The following is a 22,109-nucleotide window of genomic DNA, read 5'->3' as shown; positions in this document are numbered from 1 at the left end:
GAAAGGGAGGGAAAAGTATTTGAATGCAATATCAGGGAACTTCTTGGAATTTGTGAATTATTGTCCTTTAGCACTTTACCTCTTTCTAAGCTACAGGCTGGGAGTAGTTGGTACAAAGGGCTGCTCCCAATGGTTCAGAAATTTTTTTTTTTTATCTTTCCCTTGTTAAGTTTGTCTGGATACAGAATTCCTGTAAGAGGAAAATGCCATTGCATTATATTTGACATAAAAGGCAAAATGCTGTAAAAGCCATGTTCATGCTGATCCTGTGTTTCAGCTCTTAGAAGCTTTTCCATATTCCTCTTCCTCATTTGCCAGGGATTTATTTATTTATAACCTATAGCTTTCTTCTGGTTGAACTATGAGCCTTTTCAGAAAAATTTAAAAACCCAAACCCTGACAACCCCAAACCAACCAACCAAAAAAGAAAAACACTGAAAAAGAAACACAAAGTAGAAAAAGCTAATTCTTTAATAAGGGTTTAGGAAAAAAAAAGCATTAAAAACAACTCCAACAACACAGAATAAGGAGGAATGGTGTTGAACTAAAAAGGAGTCAAGTTAGGGTTTTTTTTAACATAGAAATATTTGTCTTGACTTCAAAGGCATGTTCTGCTTCAAACCAGTTCTGTTCTGCAAGTTACCATGTTCTCCATGGTTCATAGTGTTCACACCTGCTTCAAGCTCCCTGTTTTAATCACTGTATAGGTGGCAATTCTCAGCTGGACTTTGATGCCATCTGTGAGAACGATGACACTGTGATGACAGCTCTGATGAATTACCTGGAGGCTGATGGGGGCCTGGGAGACACAGCTGACCTCAGTGATATCCAGTGGGCTCTCTAGAGCTGCTTCTGGGAGTAAGGGAATGTCAAAACCCCTCATGCACAACAACTCTACATCCTCAGTACTGTATCGGAGTTTTGTAATGGTTCCTTTGAATTCAGACTTGTTGTCTCTGGATTTTTAAAGACTAGAGTCTTGTTCAGAGAGACATATCTTCTACTGCACCTACGGACAAATGCAATATTTTATTCATGATGAGGAAACCTTGAAATTTTAATATTGAACCATCTGTAACTGGAATGCTTAGAACACTTACTATATTTTTGCTAAGAAGCTTTAACCAAAAGGTACTGTACAATGTACATGATTACTTTTTCTTAGTTTTAATGCTTCAAACTTTTATTTATTGTTTTTGTTTCAAGTTGCAGAATATTAGTTATCCATGTTACTTTCTCTAGAACCTATTGTACTTACATGGTTTGAGAATATTTGTAACTATTAAATTTAATTGAAATAACAATTTGCATACACTACAGCTGTAAAATAAGGTATTGTAATTCTCAAACCATGCAGTTTGTGACTCCTTGCACTTCTCAGCAGTGCAATTTTTGCAGTCAAAGGTGAAAATGAAGCCTACAGTTCTGGGAGCAAGGATTGGGATTGGATCACCCTAATAAACAGAAGAGAATGTTTTGAGAAAAACACTCATTTTCCCAATACACAAACATGAGAAAGGAATAAGAAAAGAGCAACAAACTCTTAATTACTGTTTTGTATTATTTGTAATGTATTATTAGAGAGGCAGTGCATAGAACCAGAGAAAAATAATGCTCTATTTGTAATAAAGCACTTTGGTCTTGTCCCACGCTCATTACTAACTAGAGAAGCGTAAATGGATAGTCTTGGTTCCAGAGTGAGGCTTGCACTGTCTGTTGGTGAAAAAATGTTAAAAGTCTAGAGCATCTTTTATGTTTTTGGAGAGATTGGGAGAATTTTCTACTGCTTGAGTGTGTGACTTTTAAAAATCTCTCTGTACTATAGCTTTGTAAGTAAATGCTATGCAGGATGATCTTTTTGGAACAGCTTTTGCAAGGATTGTATCCCATTACAACAAATGACTCAAGAACATGGCAGTTTAGAGGTTGCATTAGAACAACATAGCACTAATATAGCAAGAGGATCTTTTTATCTCGAATGTTTAAACAAATTTTTGCATAGATTATATATAATAAAATTACAGATTTTTTTAATGTGTTCTTCATGTTTGGGTTTTGGTAGGTTCTTTTTTATTTTTTTTTTTGGGGTTGTATTTTTGGTGGGTTTTTTTTAATTTTTTTTATTCTGGTAATGAAAGGAAAGCATTTGAAGATATCTGGTACATGTGTATCTTTTTAATACATGTATTTAAATGTAGGTACAACCCTAACCTCTCTCACTCCAGGTGAGGATAGCAGCCTGGGCTGGTGTTTTTGGGAAGGCTAGAGTTGGGAACAAATGGATTTGGCCGTCACTAGATGTCATCCTTATGCTGCTGGGGAGCCACCCTGTCCTCATGAGGACACAATCTGGACATGAAGTGGCTTCCTCTGCTTGACAGAGAATATTATAGACAATATGACTCCTTTGTCAAACGATGCATTTTTTGTGATGGTGATTTGCTAGAATGGCTTCTTGGATTGATTTTTTGTTTTTTTTTTTAACTCTGCAGAATTTTTTTTTTTGGCATTTAATTTGCATGTCATTTACTGCATTCAGATCTCTTTTTTACATACATGGGGCCAAAATAATCAGTTCTCTTGCTTTATTAGAATAAATTTTTCTGATTTTTCTGAATTTTGGGGTATATCATGGAGCAAAATGGAGGAAATAAGCAGGCACTTTCTAAGAACTGATAGAAATCTATTTGTGTAAATGAAATTTGAGATTCTGCCATTATAAAATGCATTTTCTCTTTTCTATTCTAGAAGCGAATTCTAAATAAACCAGCAAATACTGTAGCTCATAGATAAATGACTACACAAATAACTTAAAATTATACAGACTTTATTAGAACAGTTTTTTAAACTGGATTAGTTTGGAAACATGGCAGCTGTTGTTACTGCAGGAGCAAATTAATTCTTTCACAAGATAAGTTTCTAGACACAAACCACTATTTTTGGATTCTTGGCTATCCCTAAAAAATAAAACCAAAAATGTAACTTGGATTCTTTTGCAGTCAATGACAAATATTGTAACTTTCAATTAATTTATTAGATTTTCCCTTTACTATTTGTAAGTTTTTTTCTGGCTTAAAGCAGCCTTTTCAAGAAAAAGTGTCACTTGTAAATATTTCTAGTGAAATTAATAGATATTTTTGAATACAATTGAGATAGTATGTGCTTATCTTTGTTTGTATAACAACACAATTCTAGTAAGATACTGACAGTTTGTTCCTGGCATGGTGCAGGTAATGATAGGATGTGGTTAAACCAGGTCAATAAATACTGTTTTGATACCCTGCTGTTAAGTCTGCTGGCAATTCTGTCTAATACTGAACTGAAATATTAAGTACTTGTTCTTTCAGATCCCAAGCTTCTTCCTCAAAACATAAACAGGGATGTGGAACTCCTGTGGATTTTGGTAGCTCAGTGTGATGCTCCCCAGGCAGGGAGAGCCTGTAATCCAAACTAATGTGCATTTTTGGGGATTCAAAAAGAGCTTCAGAACACCCTTTTGCCCTCCAGGGATGAACTCTGAAGGTGTCCACACATTAACCCTGAATTTTCCATTTCCTGTTGCAAGCACAAGGCTTGTGAGGAGCAGCTGAGGGAGCTGGGAATGCTCAGCCTGGAGAAAAGGAGGCTCAGGGGAGACCTCAACACTCTACAGCTCCCTGACTGGAGGTAGATGGGGGTCAGGCTCTGCTCCTGAGGGACAGGATGAGAGGAACTGGCCTCAAGTTGCGCCAAGGAAGGTTTCGATTGGACATTGGGGCAAAAGAAAGGGTTATCAAGCATTGGCAGAGGCTGCCCAGGGCAGTGGAGAAATCGTCATTCCTGGAGGTGTTTAAAAGATGTGCAGGTGTGGCACTGATGGACAGGGGGTAGTGGTGGATTTGGTGGTCCTGGGTTATAGCTGGACTTGATCTCTGAGGTATTTTTTGATGTAAATAGTTGAGTACGTATGAACATTTTGTCACTTGATGTTCTGGGAGCAGGGAGAATCCTTTCTGTGCTTTTGGGGTTCCCTTGTAGGGTATGGTCAGGTACAGTGCCGTTGCATGGGTCCACAGAAGAGATTGATTCCAGGTTTCTTTCCTGTGGTGCTTTGTAGTTCTGAATTTACTGTGGATCTTACACTTTTTGGAATACTGGAAAATTTGGTTTATTCACAAGCATAAAAGGCTAAAGTAATTTTAGTGACTGTTCACAACAGGGTTTCTGTTCATGATCCAAAGTCAGACAGAAAAGAGAATACAGTACCTCACCATCCCTGATCTGTTAAAGGTAAGTTCAGGTATGTGGGCACTGAACTTAACTTGTTATTATTCATTTGTTTTCCTGTCAAAACCACCAGAAATAATCACATAATCTTTGGAAATGATAAAAAGTTTTGTGGGAAAGCTCTACCTTGGCTGTTGCTGCCACAGTGCTGACTCTGTCTGGGTGGCGACTCTTCTTTCCTGGAATTTGCAGATTCCAAATGTACATGACCCAACATCTGTAATGTGTCCTACACCATTCAGGGAACCTTGGCACAACAGAGAGAAAGCCACATAATTAATGGGCTCTTGGGTAACACTGTTAATGGGTAACAATGAGGTTTTTCAGGCTGTTCCTGGAAGATGCTGTAAGGTGAGCAGCAGGACTCTGAACTCTACAATAGCTCAGGTAATGTGCAATACTTTTAAACAGGAAAATCTGACTTCAAACATTGCTGCTTTCATAAACCTTACAGATAGGGAAGGCAATACCACTGGGCTTTTAATATTTAGCAAAATACTTTCACATGAGCGGATAGAAATTCTGTGGGAGGAGTGGTTCCATCCTTAGACTTCACCTTGTCACAATAGGATAAGCAAATTGATTTCTTAATTACACAATCGCGAAGTCTCCTGAGTTGTGAGGGACCCATAAGGATCATAGAGTGCAACTCATGGCCCTGCACAGACACCCAAAAATTCCACCCTCTGCCTGAGAGTGTCATCCAAACACTCTTGGAGCTCTGGCAGCTGTGACCATTCCCTGGGGAGCCTGTTCAGTGCTTGACACCCTCTGAGGGAAGAATCTTTTCCTGATCTCCAGCCTGAACCTGCCCTGGCCCAGCTCCATTCTCTTGGGTCTTGTCACTGGTCACAAGAGAGAAAAGATCAATGTCTGCCTCTCCTCTTCCCTTGAGCTTTATATATATTAGATTTGCTAGGTCTTTTAGAATTTTAAGAATACTTTTTTTATCTGCAAATGCAGTTCCAGTATCAGATACTGTTTTCACTATAATTGAAGAGATGATGAATCCCTTATCAAACAAAAAGCCAGGTGAGCTTAGTGTTGTTTCAGCAAGCTACAATCAGCTTCTAAAGGTTTGCTCTGAACAGCTCTGGGATGCCTGCACTTTATTCTCCATGGAATTTGTGTTCCAGCCCCTCTGGTGTTCAGGATGCCCTTTCTGCTGGGGGCAGCAATGGACACAGGCTGACTCCTTGGAAAATTGTTGCAGGAAGAGCTGCCTCTCCTCTTTTGGGCTCTTGCTAGTTTCATTTGCAGATTTCTGTTTGATTTGTGGATTGCTGCTTGTGGAGCTGGAGGAGCCAGCAAAGAGTTGTTTCTTATCTTCTGTCTCTCTCTTACTTGTGACCACTTAGGTCTTATGACAGTGTTCCTTTATGATCTCCCAGCTTTAGAACTTTTTAAATTACTCAAACCCCATTTAAAACTCAGCATCCCTCCTGCTCCCTTGGAATTATTGTTGCTTCCATTGTTGCTCTTTTCCAATACCATTTTGGTAATTATTGTAAATTCTGACTCCATTTCTTCCATAGCCCTTTGCTTCCAAGGCCATCTCAGGGTGAGGGAATGACTGTCTGGAGGTGAGCTCAGGACTCACCATGTCCTCCTTCCTTGGCAGCAGCTGGCGGGGAAGGGAGAAGAGGCCCTGTGTGGGGCAAGGCTGGAGAGAGTGAGCAAGGAGTGGCCTCGGGCTGGAGAGGGGCAGGAGAAAGGCAAAGGGACCTCCCTGGTGTCACCAGGGCACCTGTGGGGAACAGAAGGGACACTGTGAGGGCAAGTGGAAGTGAGGAGTGGCAGAGTTGTGGGAAGATCGAAGTTCATCTGCAGGGAATAAGTATGGAGGTATTTTGGAGGGGAAAGCTGAGGTGATGAGTTCACCCAGCTTGGCCCAAGTTGAGTTTGCACAAAGTGGGACCAGAGGTGAAGGTCAATCCAAAGCCAGCCCTGCTCAACCTCGTAAATTCCAGAATGAATTCTACAAGCTGCACATTGAGGGAGTAAAAATACATGAGAACAGAACCAGGAGCATTTCAAGAGCAAACCAGAAGGGAATCCCGTTACTGTGTTGTCATAGCCTTTTTAACAGATCTTTAAGATTTTTATGACAACACTGCATTTCTCTGCTGGGATCATTCACTGGGATGTGAGGTTTGTTTGGATTTGAACTCTCTCACAGTGGCCCTGACACTTCCTCTCAGGAGCTGGGAGGAAAAGCAGAGTCAGAGCTCCTGGCAGGGCCACGGTGTTTTCCCCTAAAGCTGCTGCCCACCAGCCTGGCCAGGAGGGATCTGCTTTGGCTTCTGCAGGGCAAGAATGTTTTCAATGATTCAGATGAGATTCCAGCAGCCTCGTGTCCCGTCGCTTCCCGGCCAGCTGATCCGCTCTCCCGCCCCTTCTGCTCCCAGCCCCTGCCCATCCAGGCCAACTGTGCCCAGGGGAATTTGTCTTGCCAGCAGCAGGGGAAGGACACGAGCTCCCACCCTGGCACTTGGATTGTTCCTCTGGGGCATGCTGGGATTTACATAATTCCATACATTTGTCTGCTGAAATTTCCCAGCCCAGGGGCTTTAGCTGACAGGGCAGCACAAAGATTGTTCTCTGTGTGGTGCCCAGATTTAGGGATCAGTTTTGCTACTTCAGATGAATTATACACACAGCCCCAAATTTCCTGGAATGACCTGACAATGCCTCGTGGAGTGTGGACATTCTCATGCAGAGCTGCCACTTTAACACCAGCTGTGGCAGGAACCAGCAGAGGTTCTAGGGAAGCTCAGTGGGATCAGGACAAGGACCGTTTGTATTCCATAGCATTTGCTATTTATAACCCTCATCTCCCAGCCCCACTGATGTCCCTGGGGGACACTTGACGAGTTCCCTGGAATTCAGCTGATTTCACCCCCCTGAGGTCGGGTCCAGTTGATATTTTAAGGCAGGAGAAGGCGGTTGCTAGATGCGCTCCCGGCTTGTGCTGAGGCAGCTCCTGTGCCCAGGGCAGGATATATCTCCCTGCAGAAGCTGAATCCATTTCAGAGCCTCAGCAGCGCCTCTGCAAGTTCTTTTCCCTCAAGAAAGGGATGCACATCTCTGCTTTCAGCACACCTTCAGAGGGACAGCTTTCCATCAGTTCTGTGGTTCCAGCTGGCTCCCTGAAAAACTCCAAACCTAATGCAAACAAAACTTCATCTGACTCTAACCTTTTATTTTAAGGCATCTCCAAGAGCATTGCTTGGGGTTTCATTTCTGTGAGGGAAGAGTCCCTTGACTTTAACACTGCTGATGGATGATGTCCCCAGGCTGGAAGGGAAGGGGTTTGGCGGGGCTGGGACACCTGGGGGTGTGTGGGAACTCTGGGAGGTCAGCACCAGGAATTGCTGTCTGAGCCCCTCCACAAACGCACTGTGCCAACATTCCCAGGTAATGCCAGCTGTTCCTCGGGGTAATTTTGGGGTGTCAGTGGGGTCTGTCTGGGCTGAAGCATCTCCGGGTGCCTGTTCAGAACAGCCCCTGGCCCAGGAGCTGCAGGCAGCCCTTTATCAACATCCATCCCAGAGCTGCCCGGGCATCCCAGTGCCCATCCCCAGGATGTGTGTTTGGCATGCTGCCTGCCACGGGCAGAGCACTGAGGCACAGCTCCTCCCCTGCAAGTACTGAGGACAAGAGGTGCTGCTTCCCTTCCTGGGGCTCCCAGACTCCTCCTGCCCTGCATTCCCAGCCAACTGGGACACACTGAGGAGCACCAAGGAACATTCCTGGCAGGGAGTGGGAGTCACCAAGGCCTCCATGCAGCTCTGGGCCAGGAAAGTGGCCCCAGCCTCAGCACCTGCAGTGATTTTGGGCTGTGAACACTCACCTGCAGGAAATGCCCCTCTGCAGGTGGGACCAGCCCTGACACTCTCCAGAAGAACTTTGGCCATGGACCAAGTGATCCCTCAGCATCATTTCTACCTGGAAATGGACATGGAATGAGTACCATTTACAGCTGTTGGGTAAATCCTGGAAAGGGCAGAAAGCCAGGGTTATTGGAAGAATTTTGTGCTGTCATGTCAGGTACCAGCCAGTTCTGCTCTAGAGCCAGTCTAGGAGCTGGTGTGTAAAGCAGCATTAGCAGGAAAGAAGGAGCTACATTTGCATAGCAATTCCCTTGCTGGCAGCAGCCATTTCCATCCCAGGCAGGACCTTCCCCATGAGCCTGAGATTGACTCAGGTGCTTGGAGCAGGGTGCTGACAAGGCCAAGATTCTGAATTCAACGTGGGCCAGTCACTTATCACTGTTTGACTTGGTGATCCTCGTGGCTCTTTCCAACTCACAATCTCTTGTGCTCCCGAAATAAAGAGCAAACCGTTTACACTGGCTTTTTAAACTCATGGGTTTTTCCATTGGAGAGTTCGAGCCATAGAGGAAGTGGGGGAGAGGAGGGAGAGCAGCAAGTCTCACCCGGTGGCTGTTGGATGAGGGAGGACCGAGCCCTGGCAGGGCCCCGGTTCCACACCAGGCGCAGTCCGGACTCGGGCGCAGCGCCCGCCCCGGATTGGCTCCTCCCGCCTGCGGCGATCCAGCCCCGGTCGTTCCGCGGGGGCGCGGCGGGCGGGAGTCCCCGGGGTTCGGGCACGGGGGAGGTGGGCGCTGCTCTGCCCAGGAGGGTGCAGTGACCTCGGGGTTCCGGGGCGGGGAAGATCCGCACCCCCGGGGCGCTGTGGGGCCGGGACCGTGCCGGAGCGCGCTGCTGCCCGGCGGGGCCCCCTGCACTCGCGCCGCCGCCTCGTGTCCGCCAGGCGGCGCCCCACGGGCCGGGGCCGCGGGCGGCGCTGAGGGAGCGGCGGCGTCGGGAGGGTCCCGGGGCTGGCACGGGCGGTGCCCGCGCCCGGCCGCTCCTCCATTGCTTTGCATTCCCTTGCATGCCTATGCCCCACATTTGACCTGCCTACAGTTTTCCTCCAGAGCTTTGCCTTGCCTAGCCCTTCCTGTTACCGTTGCTTCCTATGCCCAGCCTTGCCTCTGATTTCTGGGCCTTCTCTCACCTGCCGCCCCATTTGCTTTCCCCTCACGGCTCCAGTCTTGCCATCCTCTCCCTTGACTTGCCTACAATTGCCTAAACTTGCTTTGCATTGCCTTACCTGCATGGAAGGCAAGGCAAAGAGTGGTAGGCAAGGCAAAGCAAAGCCAGGAAGTAGGGCCAGGCAAGGTAGACGTAGGGAAGCAAAGGGTAGGCTAGGAAAACTAGGCATGGTACTGGAGGCAAGGCAAAGCCAAATTACTTGGAGTGCCTTTCCTTGGGAAGTAAAATATATGGTGGCAATGTTGGTAGGACAGCTGATAAGGTACCGTGGGGAAGTATAGTCCAGCAAGACATTTCTGTCCTGGCCCCTTATGTGTAGGAGCCATTGCTGGACATAGGACTGGATGTGGTATGCAACTTTTGCTTGATAAGTTCCTGAAGGAGAACAGCAATGCTTTCTCATGGGAAGGAAAGAGCTTAGCCCCGGTGTTGGAGGTGCAGATAAGAAGCTGTGTCATGCAGCTTAAGGGCAACTTTCTATCCTGGCATATTTGGTTTGGAAGCACTGACTCAGTTTGTGCAATCATGGAGTTGATATCCATCTTTGGAAGGCCGTCTCCCTCCTGAGAGAATCCATTTGACATGTGTTTTCCACTTCCTCAAGGCAGCCTTCTTGAAATTCTGCCAGCACACTTCTTTTGAAAAAGGTAAGCAGCTGCGCTGAGTCTTGGTGTTCAGTGGATCTAGTGCCCTGCACAGGTAATGCCCAACACCAGTGTTCTGACACCTTTGTATAGGATCAGGCCTGGATGGTTTGGATTTTGGAGGAGGGGATGCCATTTGTTTTGAGATTGGGGGGGGGGGGGGGGAAGAAGCATTAATGTATTTGGATGAGGCTTTGTGCAGTTTAGACTGAAGAAAAGAACCAGCTTGGATATGAAGAACTCTAAAAAGAAACAAAGGGACTCTGCTGCGGGCAGAATAAAGACAGTATAAAAACTGTCCCCTCGGAGCAGCTGGTGTGGACGGAGGGGGATTTGGTGCGATATAGGCCAAATCCACGTTCACCCAGCCTATCTCCCGGAGGTTTTGTGCTGTCAGTTTGATTGTTGGCTGTCGGGACTGTATCACAGTCCTGAATATTTTTTTTTAATTTATTTATTAGAATTGGGCCTATTTCATTTTTACCTATAACAGCAAAGAAAGCAAGTTTGGATTTTTGGGTGGTCTCAGTGAATTTAAAGGCTTTTCCTAACAGGCAGTTCTCTGGGTTAGAGTTGTGGAACTGTCAGTGGGAATGCAGAGGCCAAGCCTCTGAAGGACAAGTTTTTGTCCCTTGTAGCTTTAGTGTGTGAGCAGTCCCGGGTGCCATTCCATTTGGATCCTGACTGTGAGAGTGAAGGTTTACAATGGTACCTAGAGCTGAGAAGGAAAGTGGCGATAGCAGGGTATGTGTTTGTAGTTTGATGGGTGCAATTGAAATTGTAGGCAGCAAAGAGCTTTCTCCACCGACAGTTTTGCGAACTCTGTTTTTGGCAGATGTTTTCAAGTTTGTTACCAGACTGTATGAGAGTGAAAAATTTTGTTAGGGCAAAAGAGCTGGTGTTGGCCTTTGAGTGTGGTGCAAAGAAGAGTATCCAGTTGGAAGGGGAAGATTGGCAAAATCTTTTTGTCCTGACGCAGTTGATGTGAGAGCAGGGGCGTTTCTGACCTAGCTGTGTCCTGGGGGGTGGTTTTCGGGCTGGGCTTGGTGTGTGTCCTTGTTTTGTGAGTCGACAGTGCAATGGTGTGGTTATTTTGATGAGCACTGACAGTGCCCAGGAAAAAGACAGCACATTTCTAGCCCAGCCCCGTTAGTGTGGGAGCAGTGTGGGGGCAAGAACTCCGCTGTGGATCCTGGCTCTTGGGCACTGACAGAATGTGGTCCTGCATGTAGCAGAGAAGGAAGAGGAATCATTTCATTGTTGGCTGTGAAGTTTATAAGCTTCAAAATAAAAGGCAATTGCAGCACAGCCTCTTCCTTTTCGAACGTTTTCTGTGCCATCAGCTGCTCAACATGTAACTTGCACCCACTGAACTGCATCCAGCTCCCTGGAGATATGCACTTTCCCTCAAGATCTGTGTACCATCTTGCAGTCTAATTCTTGAAGATCCCAAACTGCTTCAAAATGTCCAGCGGCTGCTCTCAAAGAAAAAGTCCTACAACAAAAAGGCAGTGCTGGCCATAATAGTCCCTTTGCAGTCTGTCAGCTAAAGAAAACACACTAGTGATTCACACATTCCTTCTCAATGACATATATAGCATTAGCACATTCTCTCAAAGTGGCAGAGACTATTGTTACAGCAAAGTATTTTCAGCTGCAGTTCTGACTGACAGATGTGCTAGGACAGAAGGTGTTATAAGTAAAAATGAAAATATGCCCAATTATAACAAAAATATAAAAAGAATTTATTTTGTGACCGTGATACAGTCCTGACAGCCAACAATCAAACAGACAGCATAACACTCCCCGGAGGTAAGCTGGGTGAATGTGGGAAATGGTCTCTATTGGACCAAGTCCACCTCGTCCACACCTGCTGCTCCGAGGCAGCGGTTCTTATATGATTTATTTTGCCCGCAGCAGAGTCCCTTTGTTTCTTTCTGAGTTCTTCATATTCAGGTTGGTTTCTTTCTTCAGTTCGGGCTGTACAAAGCCTTCGTCCGGGAATGGAATAATACACTTCCCCAATTCCCAGATTCTGGCATTCAGATGGAAGGTGTTGATGGCTCTGGTCATCTCAGATAGGTATCTTGTCCAGGCCATCATCTCTTGGGCGTCACGGGGCACATGCTTTCGTGAATGCCCATCTCCTGTACAGCTGAGGTTTCCTTCTCATGTAAATGTTGTGGTGCCTCTCTGCCCACCTGCCATGGTTTCACCATCCTGAGGATAAAAATTCCTCCCTCTCCCTTTCCCTATATACAGTAAGTTAGTTTTTAGATATATTGTAAAAATCATAGTTTTTTCTCTTAGAAGCTATAACCCTGTTCTTATCCTGGTTGTATGTCCATTCAGTTACCAGCAAGAAGGGATACCATTATAAATTAGAGATATTTTTATATATATTCCTTTTATATAGTTCTATCTGCATGAATTACTAACTATATCTTTAACAGAAGGCATATGCCAACCTACCCCCTTTCCTGTGCAAACTGACATTCGCAGAGCAAATATTTTCACATTCTTTCATTGTCACCTTGTCCAAACAGCTAGAGGTCATGCAGATGGAAGTGTTAAGACAGAAGATGCTCTCAAAGTATCTCCATTTTTTAACACCTTTTAAGCTGTGCACAATACTCTGTATCTTCTTTCCCAGATAGACCTGCTGTCACTTTTTCACTCTCACGTCTTTGTTGCAAACATCCAGCAGCTGTTTGCATACAAAAAGGCTCTAGAAATAAAAGCGAGCCTTGGGCTGTACCTTCTGCCTGCTCCCTGTAAGCCACATCAAACTCACCAGTGCACTTTGTTCTTCCCTTCTACATCTACCATTGTGTTCTCTGGATCTCAGAACCTAAAGGTAAGCACAGTTGTTTCCACAGAGGGGTTGGAAGAGGCATAGGTAGCAGCACAAGTAGCTCTTGCTGAACTTTAATGCTTACAACTGCCACCGTGAATTCAGTTAGTAGACCAGTAACAGCCACGCTCCTTTTACAGCCTGTATGCTGCAGCCACCAGTCCGGTGCTCTGTAGCTTTGTTCTTCAACTCTTGTAACCTGTCCTGCTTTTACTCTCCCGGACGAGAATAGGCATCTATTTCTCGCACAGATCATTGTGGCGGCAGCACAGGGATCTAGTGCACTGCTTCTGCCAAAAGACGCTCAGGCCAGGCACTTACATTCTCAGCACTACTATGTATTTTGCATCTCTTGCCATCTGAATCATATCGGAAAGCATTTCACAGAGAGAAAATGTGCCAGGACAACAAGCTTGGCTGGAGAGTACCCCTGAAACTGGTGGAAATTTGTATTTGCACCACATTCAAGAGGCAGTCCTCTTTCCTCTACAACCTGCAAACCGTGTCAGATCTCAGTGCTCTCTGCCTGCTCCTTCTTAACTTGAAGTACCAGTGCGCACATTACAGCGTCGCAAGAACAAAAGATCTGGAGGGGTGTCACAGTGCATTTGTGTTGCACAGATGCTGAAAAGTGGAAAAGCTGAATGCCTTCGCTGAGCTTCAGTTCTGTGCAGATCACAGAGTGAAGCGGCAGAGTTGTGTGCAGTGTACCTGTCCTGGATTGTCAAGGAAATTTTATTCCATTTGCCATCTGTATGGCAGTTAAGTGGGCAGTTCTCCTTATCTCTTCCACAACAGTTCTTCTGTTAAGTGGGCAGTTCTTCTTATCTCTTCCACAACCACTCCTCCCACTGGGGAGACATCTGCTGATAATAGGCTATTGAATGTCACTGCATGACTGATAAGAACTATAGCATCCCATTGTGAGATGCTCCACCCAGAGGGAAGAGCCAAGCATTGCTACCCGAGAAATAATCTGGAGATTCTGGAACACCAGCATGGCTTCACCACTGGATTTCCCAGAGGAACAGCTGCCTCTTCTTCCACTGGGTCTTCAGAGGAAGACTACACCCTTTTCTACAGGATCCCTGCTCCAACAGAACCACACCTGACACTCCAGGAGGACTGCAGCCACATTTCCAACTGGACTGCTACTACCACCCTGACTACACCCTGAGGGTGTTAGGTTGTGTTCTGACTCAGTCAGTGTTGTTTTAGTTTACTGCATAGTTTATTTTTTAAATTTTCTTCCCTATTAAAGAACTGTTATTCCTGCTCCCATATTTTTTGCCTGAGAGCCCCCGTAATTTAAAATTTATAGCAGTTCGGAGGGAGAGGGTTTACATTTTCCATTTCAGGGGAGGCCCCTGCCTTCCTTAGCAGACTCCTGTCGTTTGAAACCAAGACAGTACCTCATTGCAGAAGTCAAGCAAGAGCTCCTTCACAGTCACGTAAGAATATACCTGTAGCCGTATAACTTTCTAATCCAATGGACAGTCACCAGTTAGTATGATTTGCTTTTTTAACCTGTCACCTTTGCTTCTTTCTACTGCAATGTGGATACTTTTACCCAGTAAGGTCTGATTACATGTACACATATATGTCTCTATTATAATATCTAAATTCTCAGCTTATTCTATTAGAATCACACTATACTATGAAACCCTTCGTTATCTTATCTAATACAGTTTTCTTACTTACTTAAGGCCTATTCTTATTTATAACTATAGAAACATAAGTTGATGATTTTTCTGTTCAATGTCTGTGTGCCTTGCTTTCACATCAATCTAGGCTTCTTATAAGGCTGTAAATCAAACCCTCTTGAGTCTGTGAAGATTTCTATCTTTCCAATTCCCACACCTCTTCTAATTCTCGCAGGAAATTCCAACTTGAGTGTTTTTCAGTATCTTCATAAGTGGGCTTTTTCTGGCTAGATCATGCAAACACTGCCTGTCTAAGGAAAAATCGAATGTCCCAGCTATGGAACATGTAGGCAGAAGTTTGTGTGTCATCAATGAGATGTGTGTGCTCACAAACATATAGTGAGAGCAGAGTGGTGTTATGGTGAGGGGTGTGGGTTGGAGACAGAGATGACACACACTCCAAAGGTCCTTGTAACAAACAGCCTGTTTTATTTTTCAGGGCTTACTTTTATAGGGAGTTCAAAACTCCCAGGTCTAGACAGTTCATTTGGTCTGATCCTCACACAGCCCAGCTCCTGACTAATGAGATATCTGCGGCCCAGGCTGAAGGTGATAGGTGCAGGTCCCTGTCTATCAAACCAGGGCCTCCAATGGCACAGAGTGGAGTCTGGAACCACTGATGCAGAGCAATGTAACAGCAACCCCCAACCAAAACTAAGAACAAAAAGTATTCCTCAGTAAAAATTTTTGACAGTAAGACAGAGACACGTGAAGCAAGGAAAATCTCCTACAGAACAGTTGTGATTATGCATTAATCTTCATAGGTGCAAACCCCTTTTTGGAATAACTTTGCCTTTCCCACAAATTTATAGCACCTTGGAGCGAAGGAAAAGGTATTGACAGGCCACATTTCAATAGCACAGCAATTTCTTGCTTTATGTGTTAATCTTTCCACAAACAAAACAAATGTAGAATTGTTGAAAAGGGAAGACTTTGCATGGGTAGGGTGTTGTCTGGGAGCTGATACTGCAATGGATTTGTTACTGGCATGAGATGCATCTGTGTAATCAGAGTCCTGATAGCAAACTTGTTGTCAATGATGAGTAACGCCAGCTGGATTAAGACCATGGTAATGTAGATGTCTGAGTGAGGAAAGCAACCATTATTTTTATAGTTAAGGCTATTATTAGACAAAGGGTAAACATGTAAATGAAAAGTAGACATTTGATACACTTCACTGTGTATCTTCATTCAAGTCAGTCCTATAGAAGGGAGAAATTAACTTATGGGAATATTGCATGATTTTAATGCAGAGTCAGACTCATCTTTTGTTTCTTTGTTGTGTGCTTGGCATGGAACATGCTGCTTTGAAGAGGGAAGTGCCTAACAGACATTTCACTTTAAAACCACATATGCTTCCCTATTCTTCTGAGACTTCAGCACAGAGCCCTTATTCACATGGTAGTTTCCTTCCATTAGAGGGGAAACTCATCTAGCCAGGCTTCATCACTCCCTGCATCTTTTGGGGTAGTTCTTGGAAGAAAATAGATAGCAACATTTCTACTCCACATGATTAATTTTTCATCCTCTTCCTAATGTACTTCAGCGAACAAGCCATCAATTCCCTACTGTTTCTATGAAAAGGCATGAAGCTATTAACTGAATTCCCATAGATAAAATAAGGAATGAAAGTCTTTTATGCCTACAAACATGCCCTTATCTTATGAAAAGTATGGGTTGTCAAGGATGGAAGAAGATCTGTATGAAAAGGGAGAAAACCCAGAAGCATGCAGGGATTTTCAGGTGTTAAAGCGAAAACAACATTAAATTATTGACGGAAAGAAATTGAAAGAGGGAGGAGGGAGGAGGAGGCAAAAGCTGCCCTTGAGGCAGCTGACACAAGGACAGTTTGCCTCATGAGCAAACAAGAAAACCAAAAGAAACTTCACAACAATCTCATCAAAAACTTAGTGGACAAATGTGTAAACCCATTTGTTCATTTATTATGTGTATAATATATATAGATATGTTCTTCATTCTGACAGAATTTTCAGGTAGCAAGCTAGTGTATGGCACCTGGAACCAATGATGTATTGGAAATGGCCAACATGCAAAACACAGTTTATCCTGAACGCTACCATAGCAGAATCACAGAATCGTGGAATGGCCAGGGTTGAAAAAGACCTTAAAGGCCACCTAGTTGCAATGCTCTGACATAGGCAGGGGCACCTCTTATTTGCCTGGGTTGCTCATAGCCCCATACAGCCTAGCCTTAAACACCAGGTTGGGGTGTCCATACCTTCTCTGGGCAAGCTGTGCCAGTGCCTCACCACCCTCACAGGGAAGAATTTCTTCCCAGTATCTAATTTAAACCTGCCCTCTTTCAGTTTGAAGCCATCCCCCATTGTCCTGTCTCCATAGTTCCTAATGAAGAGTCCCTCTCCTGCTTCCCTTCAGATACTGGAAGGTGTTGTGAGGTCTCCATGCAACCTTCTCTTCATGAGGCTAAACAGCCCTAATTCTCTCAGCCTGTGGGAGGTGCTCTAGTCCTGAATACTCAACAGCAGTATTGAATGATGAATTTTTTAATCCTTTGGAGGCATTTTGGTTTTCAGCCTTAAATTAGACTAAATATCTTTGATTTATGGGCATTGCAAGTGAACAACAGAAACCACTGCCCTGGCTTGCCTTTTCTACAGCTCCTTTCCATGGGAGACTTGGTGCAAACATCACAGCCAGTGAGATAATGGGCACACCATAATTCTGAAAGTGCTTTGCACAGTAAACATAGAGGGGGATTAAATATTGAAATGCAGATGATAGAAGCTGCCCAATGGACTGTGCTGGTGGAAATCTAATACTAATCTACTATTTTGAATCCAAATAATTTCCTTCTGATGAGGTCAGAGAGGATTGTTTGCCTTTGAATCTGAGCACGTGGACAGTAGTGTATGGTCCACAGGTAGAAAACAGTGCAGATACTTCTCCTTTTTCTCATTAATGGATCAGAGACTCAAAAGGCAGCTACAAAATGGTAAATACATCCCTATAGATTCAAAAATTGTTGTTATTAATTTGCATCTCCACCACAGCAAGAGATCGTTAGAACTAAAATACAGATGGGAATTTTACAGCTTCTCAGAAATGAAGCATGAACTGTCCAATGGGCCTTAACAGTAGCTGCAAGCTTTTCAACATGAGCTGAAAATCTCAAAAGTATTTTAACCTTACAGTACTTTTCTGTGTTATGCTTTGATCTCAAGGAAGCATTAAAAAAAAAGAATAAAAAAAGCACACCAGATGTATATATTACATGACTAAAATAATAAGCAAAATCAGTAACATATATAGAAACAGAACCCATGGTTTTTAACTTTCAACCTTGTCTTCTCAATACACTCTAAAATGGAATTGTTCCCCTATCTCCCTTGAAACATTTTGGAGCAAAAAGCACTCTAACCTCCTGATAGGTGTTTTGTTCAAAAATTACTTGTTCTGGTTTTCTGTCCATAAGTGGAGTAACGTGTCTGTGTTGGTAGCTGGCCAAAGGAGGTAGGAAGAGTAATCATCACCCACAACACTGGGACTAAAGAAATTTCCACCCGCCCCATTACTTTGTCATGTGTTGGGTTAGAAGTTCAGAGTCTGTTTCCATTTTTCCCATCCCCTTATATTTCACAGAATTAGAGCCCCTCAAACATCAGTCCTGGCAGAACACCCCGCCATGTGCTGTCATAGAGGATCTGCTGATGTCCACTGCCTCTTACCAGTATAGTGCTTGACACTGTTGCAGATCAAGAACTTCTGAATAGTTTTGGTTAATGCTCTTTGAGCGGTTGAAAATAGGAAAAGAATGACTAGACATTTTTATGATCAAATCCCCCGATGGAATAAAAATAGGAGTATAATAAATGTATTAATTGTCATAAGAAGGGAGATAAAGGGTCCAAAAGACTACTTGCATACTTACTGTTCTAAATCCCTTGTTATCTGGCAAATTGCAAAAGATTCCAGGCTTTCACCAAAATGTAAGTCAGATTAAAATATGAAGCCTTACAGTTTACTGGATATAAAACTTCATAATCCATTTTTAAATGTTAGAGATTGTTATGTATTTCCTATTAATATCCTGAGGTTTAGAGCTGCAATTCAGGGAGAAACAAATGCTATTTTGAATTAATTCTCTTAAGTCATCTTGTCTGGACTCTCTCCTCTTGGTTTTAATTTCTGAAACTCTGTATGAAAGGCATAGAGTTCTGGATTAATTACTTTCAACAGTTTCCCCTGTAATTCTTCTTTTAAGGCAAACCTATAAAAATTCACTGTTTCTTACCCCACCACTTCTAAAATTCTATGGAGAAGCAAAAAATCCCCCATCAAACTGATAGTATAAATATTTCTAAAATCATGGAATATTCAGGGGAGTTAGAAAGGAAGGATAGGCCTGGTAGGCCCTAGGAAAATGTTAAGGTAGGCCCTGGAAAAATGTTAGGCTGCACCTGTATAATCATTTCATGACTATGATAAATTATATGATTGTTAAATACGATGATTTTTTGGCAATTGGACATAATTATTGTTTAATCATAACAACAATAATGAGAAATTATGTTGGGGGTTTGATGGAAATTACAAAAATCCATGTTTGAATGAAATCAACGTATTCAAATAGAACAATATAAGTTTAATAATTAATGTGTAGTTATATAACAATAACAGTATAAAAACGTGTTCATGCCGAACCCATGTCGGAGTCAGATTTGGGTCAGTACCCCTGACACCCAGAGCTCTTCAATAAAAGCACCTGCATATAATCATTCCATAATTATGTGTTTCTGAATGCTAACAAAACAACTAAATCTCTGTACCAATTAGTATGAAAAACAGTCCATTAATTTCTTTCTTAACATATTTTTATTGTGTATTAATATAGCAACCTTTTCTTGCTTTTATAGATTAGAAACAAATTCTTAAAGCTATAAGAAAACACAGGTTTACTGTATCTGATTCTGAGATTATAGAAGTCCAGCAAGGAGTTCAGATGTCAAAGTGTATGTACAACAAGGTTCAGCACAACGTTGAGACATATTAACTATTTTTCAAGAAAAACAGCCAAACTGAAACTCTTTAGACTTCTATACTATCATGTGTGCCTGCTTCCAAAACCTGACCTAATTTGTTGGAAACTATCTGCAATATTACTGTAAACAATGCTGTGAATGTAGGACATTGTAATTCTTTTCTTCCATTGAAAACTGCAAGTGGAGTCACGCCACTTGTCTTCAAAATTGTCTATTTCCTTGCAAACTGGTAAAATAATGATAAAATAAAGTGTTCTGTTCATACAGTTTAAATGTAATGATGTTCAAAATGAAAAAAAAATCCATTCAGGTATGGTCTGCAGTAATACAGCAGAGAGAAGATGAACCAGTCTGGCATACAAAATAAAAGGAAGCAGAATTTGAGAATTTGGAACACCTTACATTGTAATATTTAAAGAAAAAAAAATTAAATGTAACCTACCCAAACTCAATCAGTGGTGCACAGACAGAGAAAAAGAACTAATTACTACTATTATTTCTTTCATTCTCAGACAAGAACTTAAATTATCCTCTTGAATGCATGGAAGATTGTTGGAAAAGACAGCAGCCTTCTTCTTTACAACATATTCCTCAGAGCTCCAAGAGATAAATCATTAGAGCTATGAGGATCTTTCTCTGTAAAACTTCCAGAGCATAGCCAATATTATATTCCTTTAGAGATCCTCGCCGCCCTGGGGGCCTGGTTGATAGTCTACAGCCCCAGTACTTCAGCCAGACCCTCTGCCTTATTTAGCATGGCTACTGCAGCAAGGACATAATCTATACTGGCTTTCTATCCAAAATATATGCAAGGCACAAGAAAGAATATACCCAAAACACTGATCACAGCTTATGACCTTCAGAACAAATATCTCTGGATGGCAATACTGAATCTTCTGATCCAAACCATCAGGAAACATTTCTTTATAGGCAAAAAAGGCTTCTGTGTATTGTACAAAAAATAGTTATGTAAACCAGAGTTGCATGACCCAGTATTTCTATTTAACTGGAACTATTTTTATTAATATAATTTATATATTTCTATTTAGTGCATTTGATAAAAAATGTAAAGTATCGTTTAAAAGAAATTATTGGATGTGTACTAAGTACTACAGGTTAGTTAAGGTGTTGGTTTTGAATGGCTTGGTGTTTGGTGGGGAGGGAAGAAGCCTGTCACTTTAGGACACGAAATAGAAAGACGCGGACACTGGATTTTCCATGGTGAAAAAGAGTGTTTAATTTCTGACTCCAGCATTTATAGGTTTCAAAAAATGAGAGTGGATTGGAGGGTGAAAGTGCCACATCTTCAATGACACTAGACAAACCAACAGTCCATTAAATTTATCTTCCTTCTAGAAAAGGATGCAAAACAATAAGTATTTACAGAAAAGTGTATGAGAAAGTTCGTTACAAGAATGTAAACATCAGAAGGCTTAGAAGAACTCAAAAGAAAAGGGCGACAGAAGCCAGCCACAGAAGTGAATTTTTGTGAAAAGCTCCTATAAGCTTCCTCCATGCCTGGCAAAGTGAATCCCTGCTTGGCACTAAGAACAGATGTACTGCTAAGCCAATTAGAGAAGTTGGTAGAGCCTCTGTGATATATTTAAGAAGGAAATCAAAACTGCAGCCAGTTAACTTTTAAGTTTGCAAATTTTTAGGTTGGCACCCCAGTGTTGGCCAGTGTGCATGGCCACAAACAGAGGCCATTTTACATGGGAAAAAGAAAATATTTCCTTAGGGTCTGGGTATCAGCTCAGAGGTGGCATTTGGGGCTCTAAGGGAATGCTTGGTCCTAGTTGCTGTCAGTTTTAGTTTTGGAAAAATCCAGCAAAGTTAGCAAATTTTTAGGTTGGCACCCCAGTGTCAGCCAGTGCGAGTGGCCATAAACAAAGGCCATTTTCCATGGGAAAAAGAAGTCATTTCCCCAGGGTGTGTATCAGCTCAGAGGTGGCATTTGTCATCTGAATCATACCAGAAAGGTTTTCAGCTACATCTCACACTGAGAAAATGTGCCAGTATAACAAGCTCGCCTGGAGTGTACCCTTGAAACTGGTGGAAACTTGTACTTGGTCCACATTGACCTATATCTATTTGCCTGTTTTTGAAAAAACACAGATCACTGAAAACAGTGGCATCAATTGCTGCATCATACTTGAAATAATAGCACACAGTTGTCTCTAAAATTGTTTGGCTTTTAAAAAAATTCTATGCATTATATAAGTTATGTGGCCATGCCTAAAGGCTAAAAAGATTTTCCATTTCTATTCTGTACTTTATTATTATTTAGAATGAATTGAAAATGTGTCATTCAGTGCTGCACATACAAACCAGAACATATAGAACATATATTAAGGATCAAAATCACATTACTCTAAATTAAAAGTAAACAGGTTTTAAATTGTCTCTATACTATTCTCATGCCTCTATCAATACAACCAGAGATTATGTCACTCATATCTGTAATCACAGAAGTGTAGAATGCTTTGGGTTGGAAGGAGCCTTTAAAGAATTTCTAGTTCTAAGCATCTGCTTTGGGCAGAGATACCTGACTTTAGATCTGG

At 42.7% G+C, this 22,109-nt stretch overlaps 1 protein-coding gene and 2 long non-coding RNA genes across 5 annotated transcripts in view; 2 read left to right on the top strand and 1 right to left on the bottom strand.

Annotated features, from left to right (window-relative positions):
• BMAL2 (basic helix-loop-helix ARNT like 2) overlaps positions 1-3,283 on the top strand; it is a 31,226-nt gene extending 27,943 nt beyond the window's left edge. For all 3 annotated transcript variants that reach the window (XM_064420724.1, XM_064420723.1, XM_064420725.1), the window contains exon 17: positions 708-3,283. In XM_064420724.1, coding sequence (XP_064276794.1) covers positions 708-844 — 137 coding nt within the window. In that variant the 3' untranslated portion in view covers positions 845-3,283. The remainder of the gene's footprint in view (positions 1-707) is intronic.
• On the bottom strand, positions 454-12,924 carry LOC135300819 (uncharacterized). The gene is made up of 4 exons (XR_010362591.1): positions 12,765-12,924; positions 8,120-8,214; positions 4,393-4,513; positions 454-1,009 (listed from the first exon to the last, which is right to left on the bottom strand). It is a non-coding gene; the product is annotated as an uncharacterized LOC135300819 (long non-coding RNA).
• Positions 8,652-20,527, top strand: LOC135300820 (uncharacterized). The gene is made up of 2 exons (XR_010362592.1): positions 8,652-9,973; positions 12,965-20,527. It is a non-coding gene; the product is annotated as an uncharacterized LOC135300820 (long non-coding RNA).
• The last annotated feature ends 1,582 nt before the right edge of the window (positions 20,528-22,109 follow it).

This window comes from Passer domesticus, chromosome 5 (assembly GCF_036417665.1).
Source record: "Passer domesticus isolate bPasDom1 chromosome 5, bPasDom1.hap1, whole genome shotgun sequence".
In the NCBI taxonomy this organism is placed as follows: domain Eukaryota; kingdom Metazoa; phylum Chordata; class Aves; order Passeriformes; family Passeridae; genus Passer; species Passer domesticus.
This window is presented reverse-complemented; position numbering and strand designations above follow the sequence as displayed.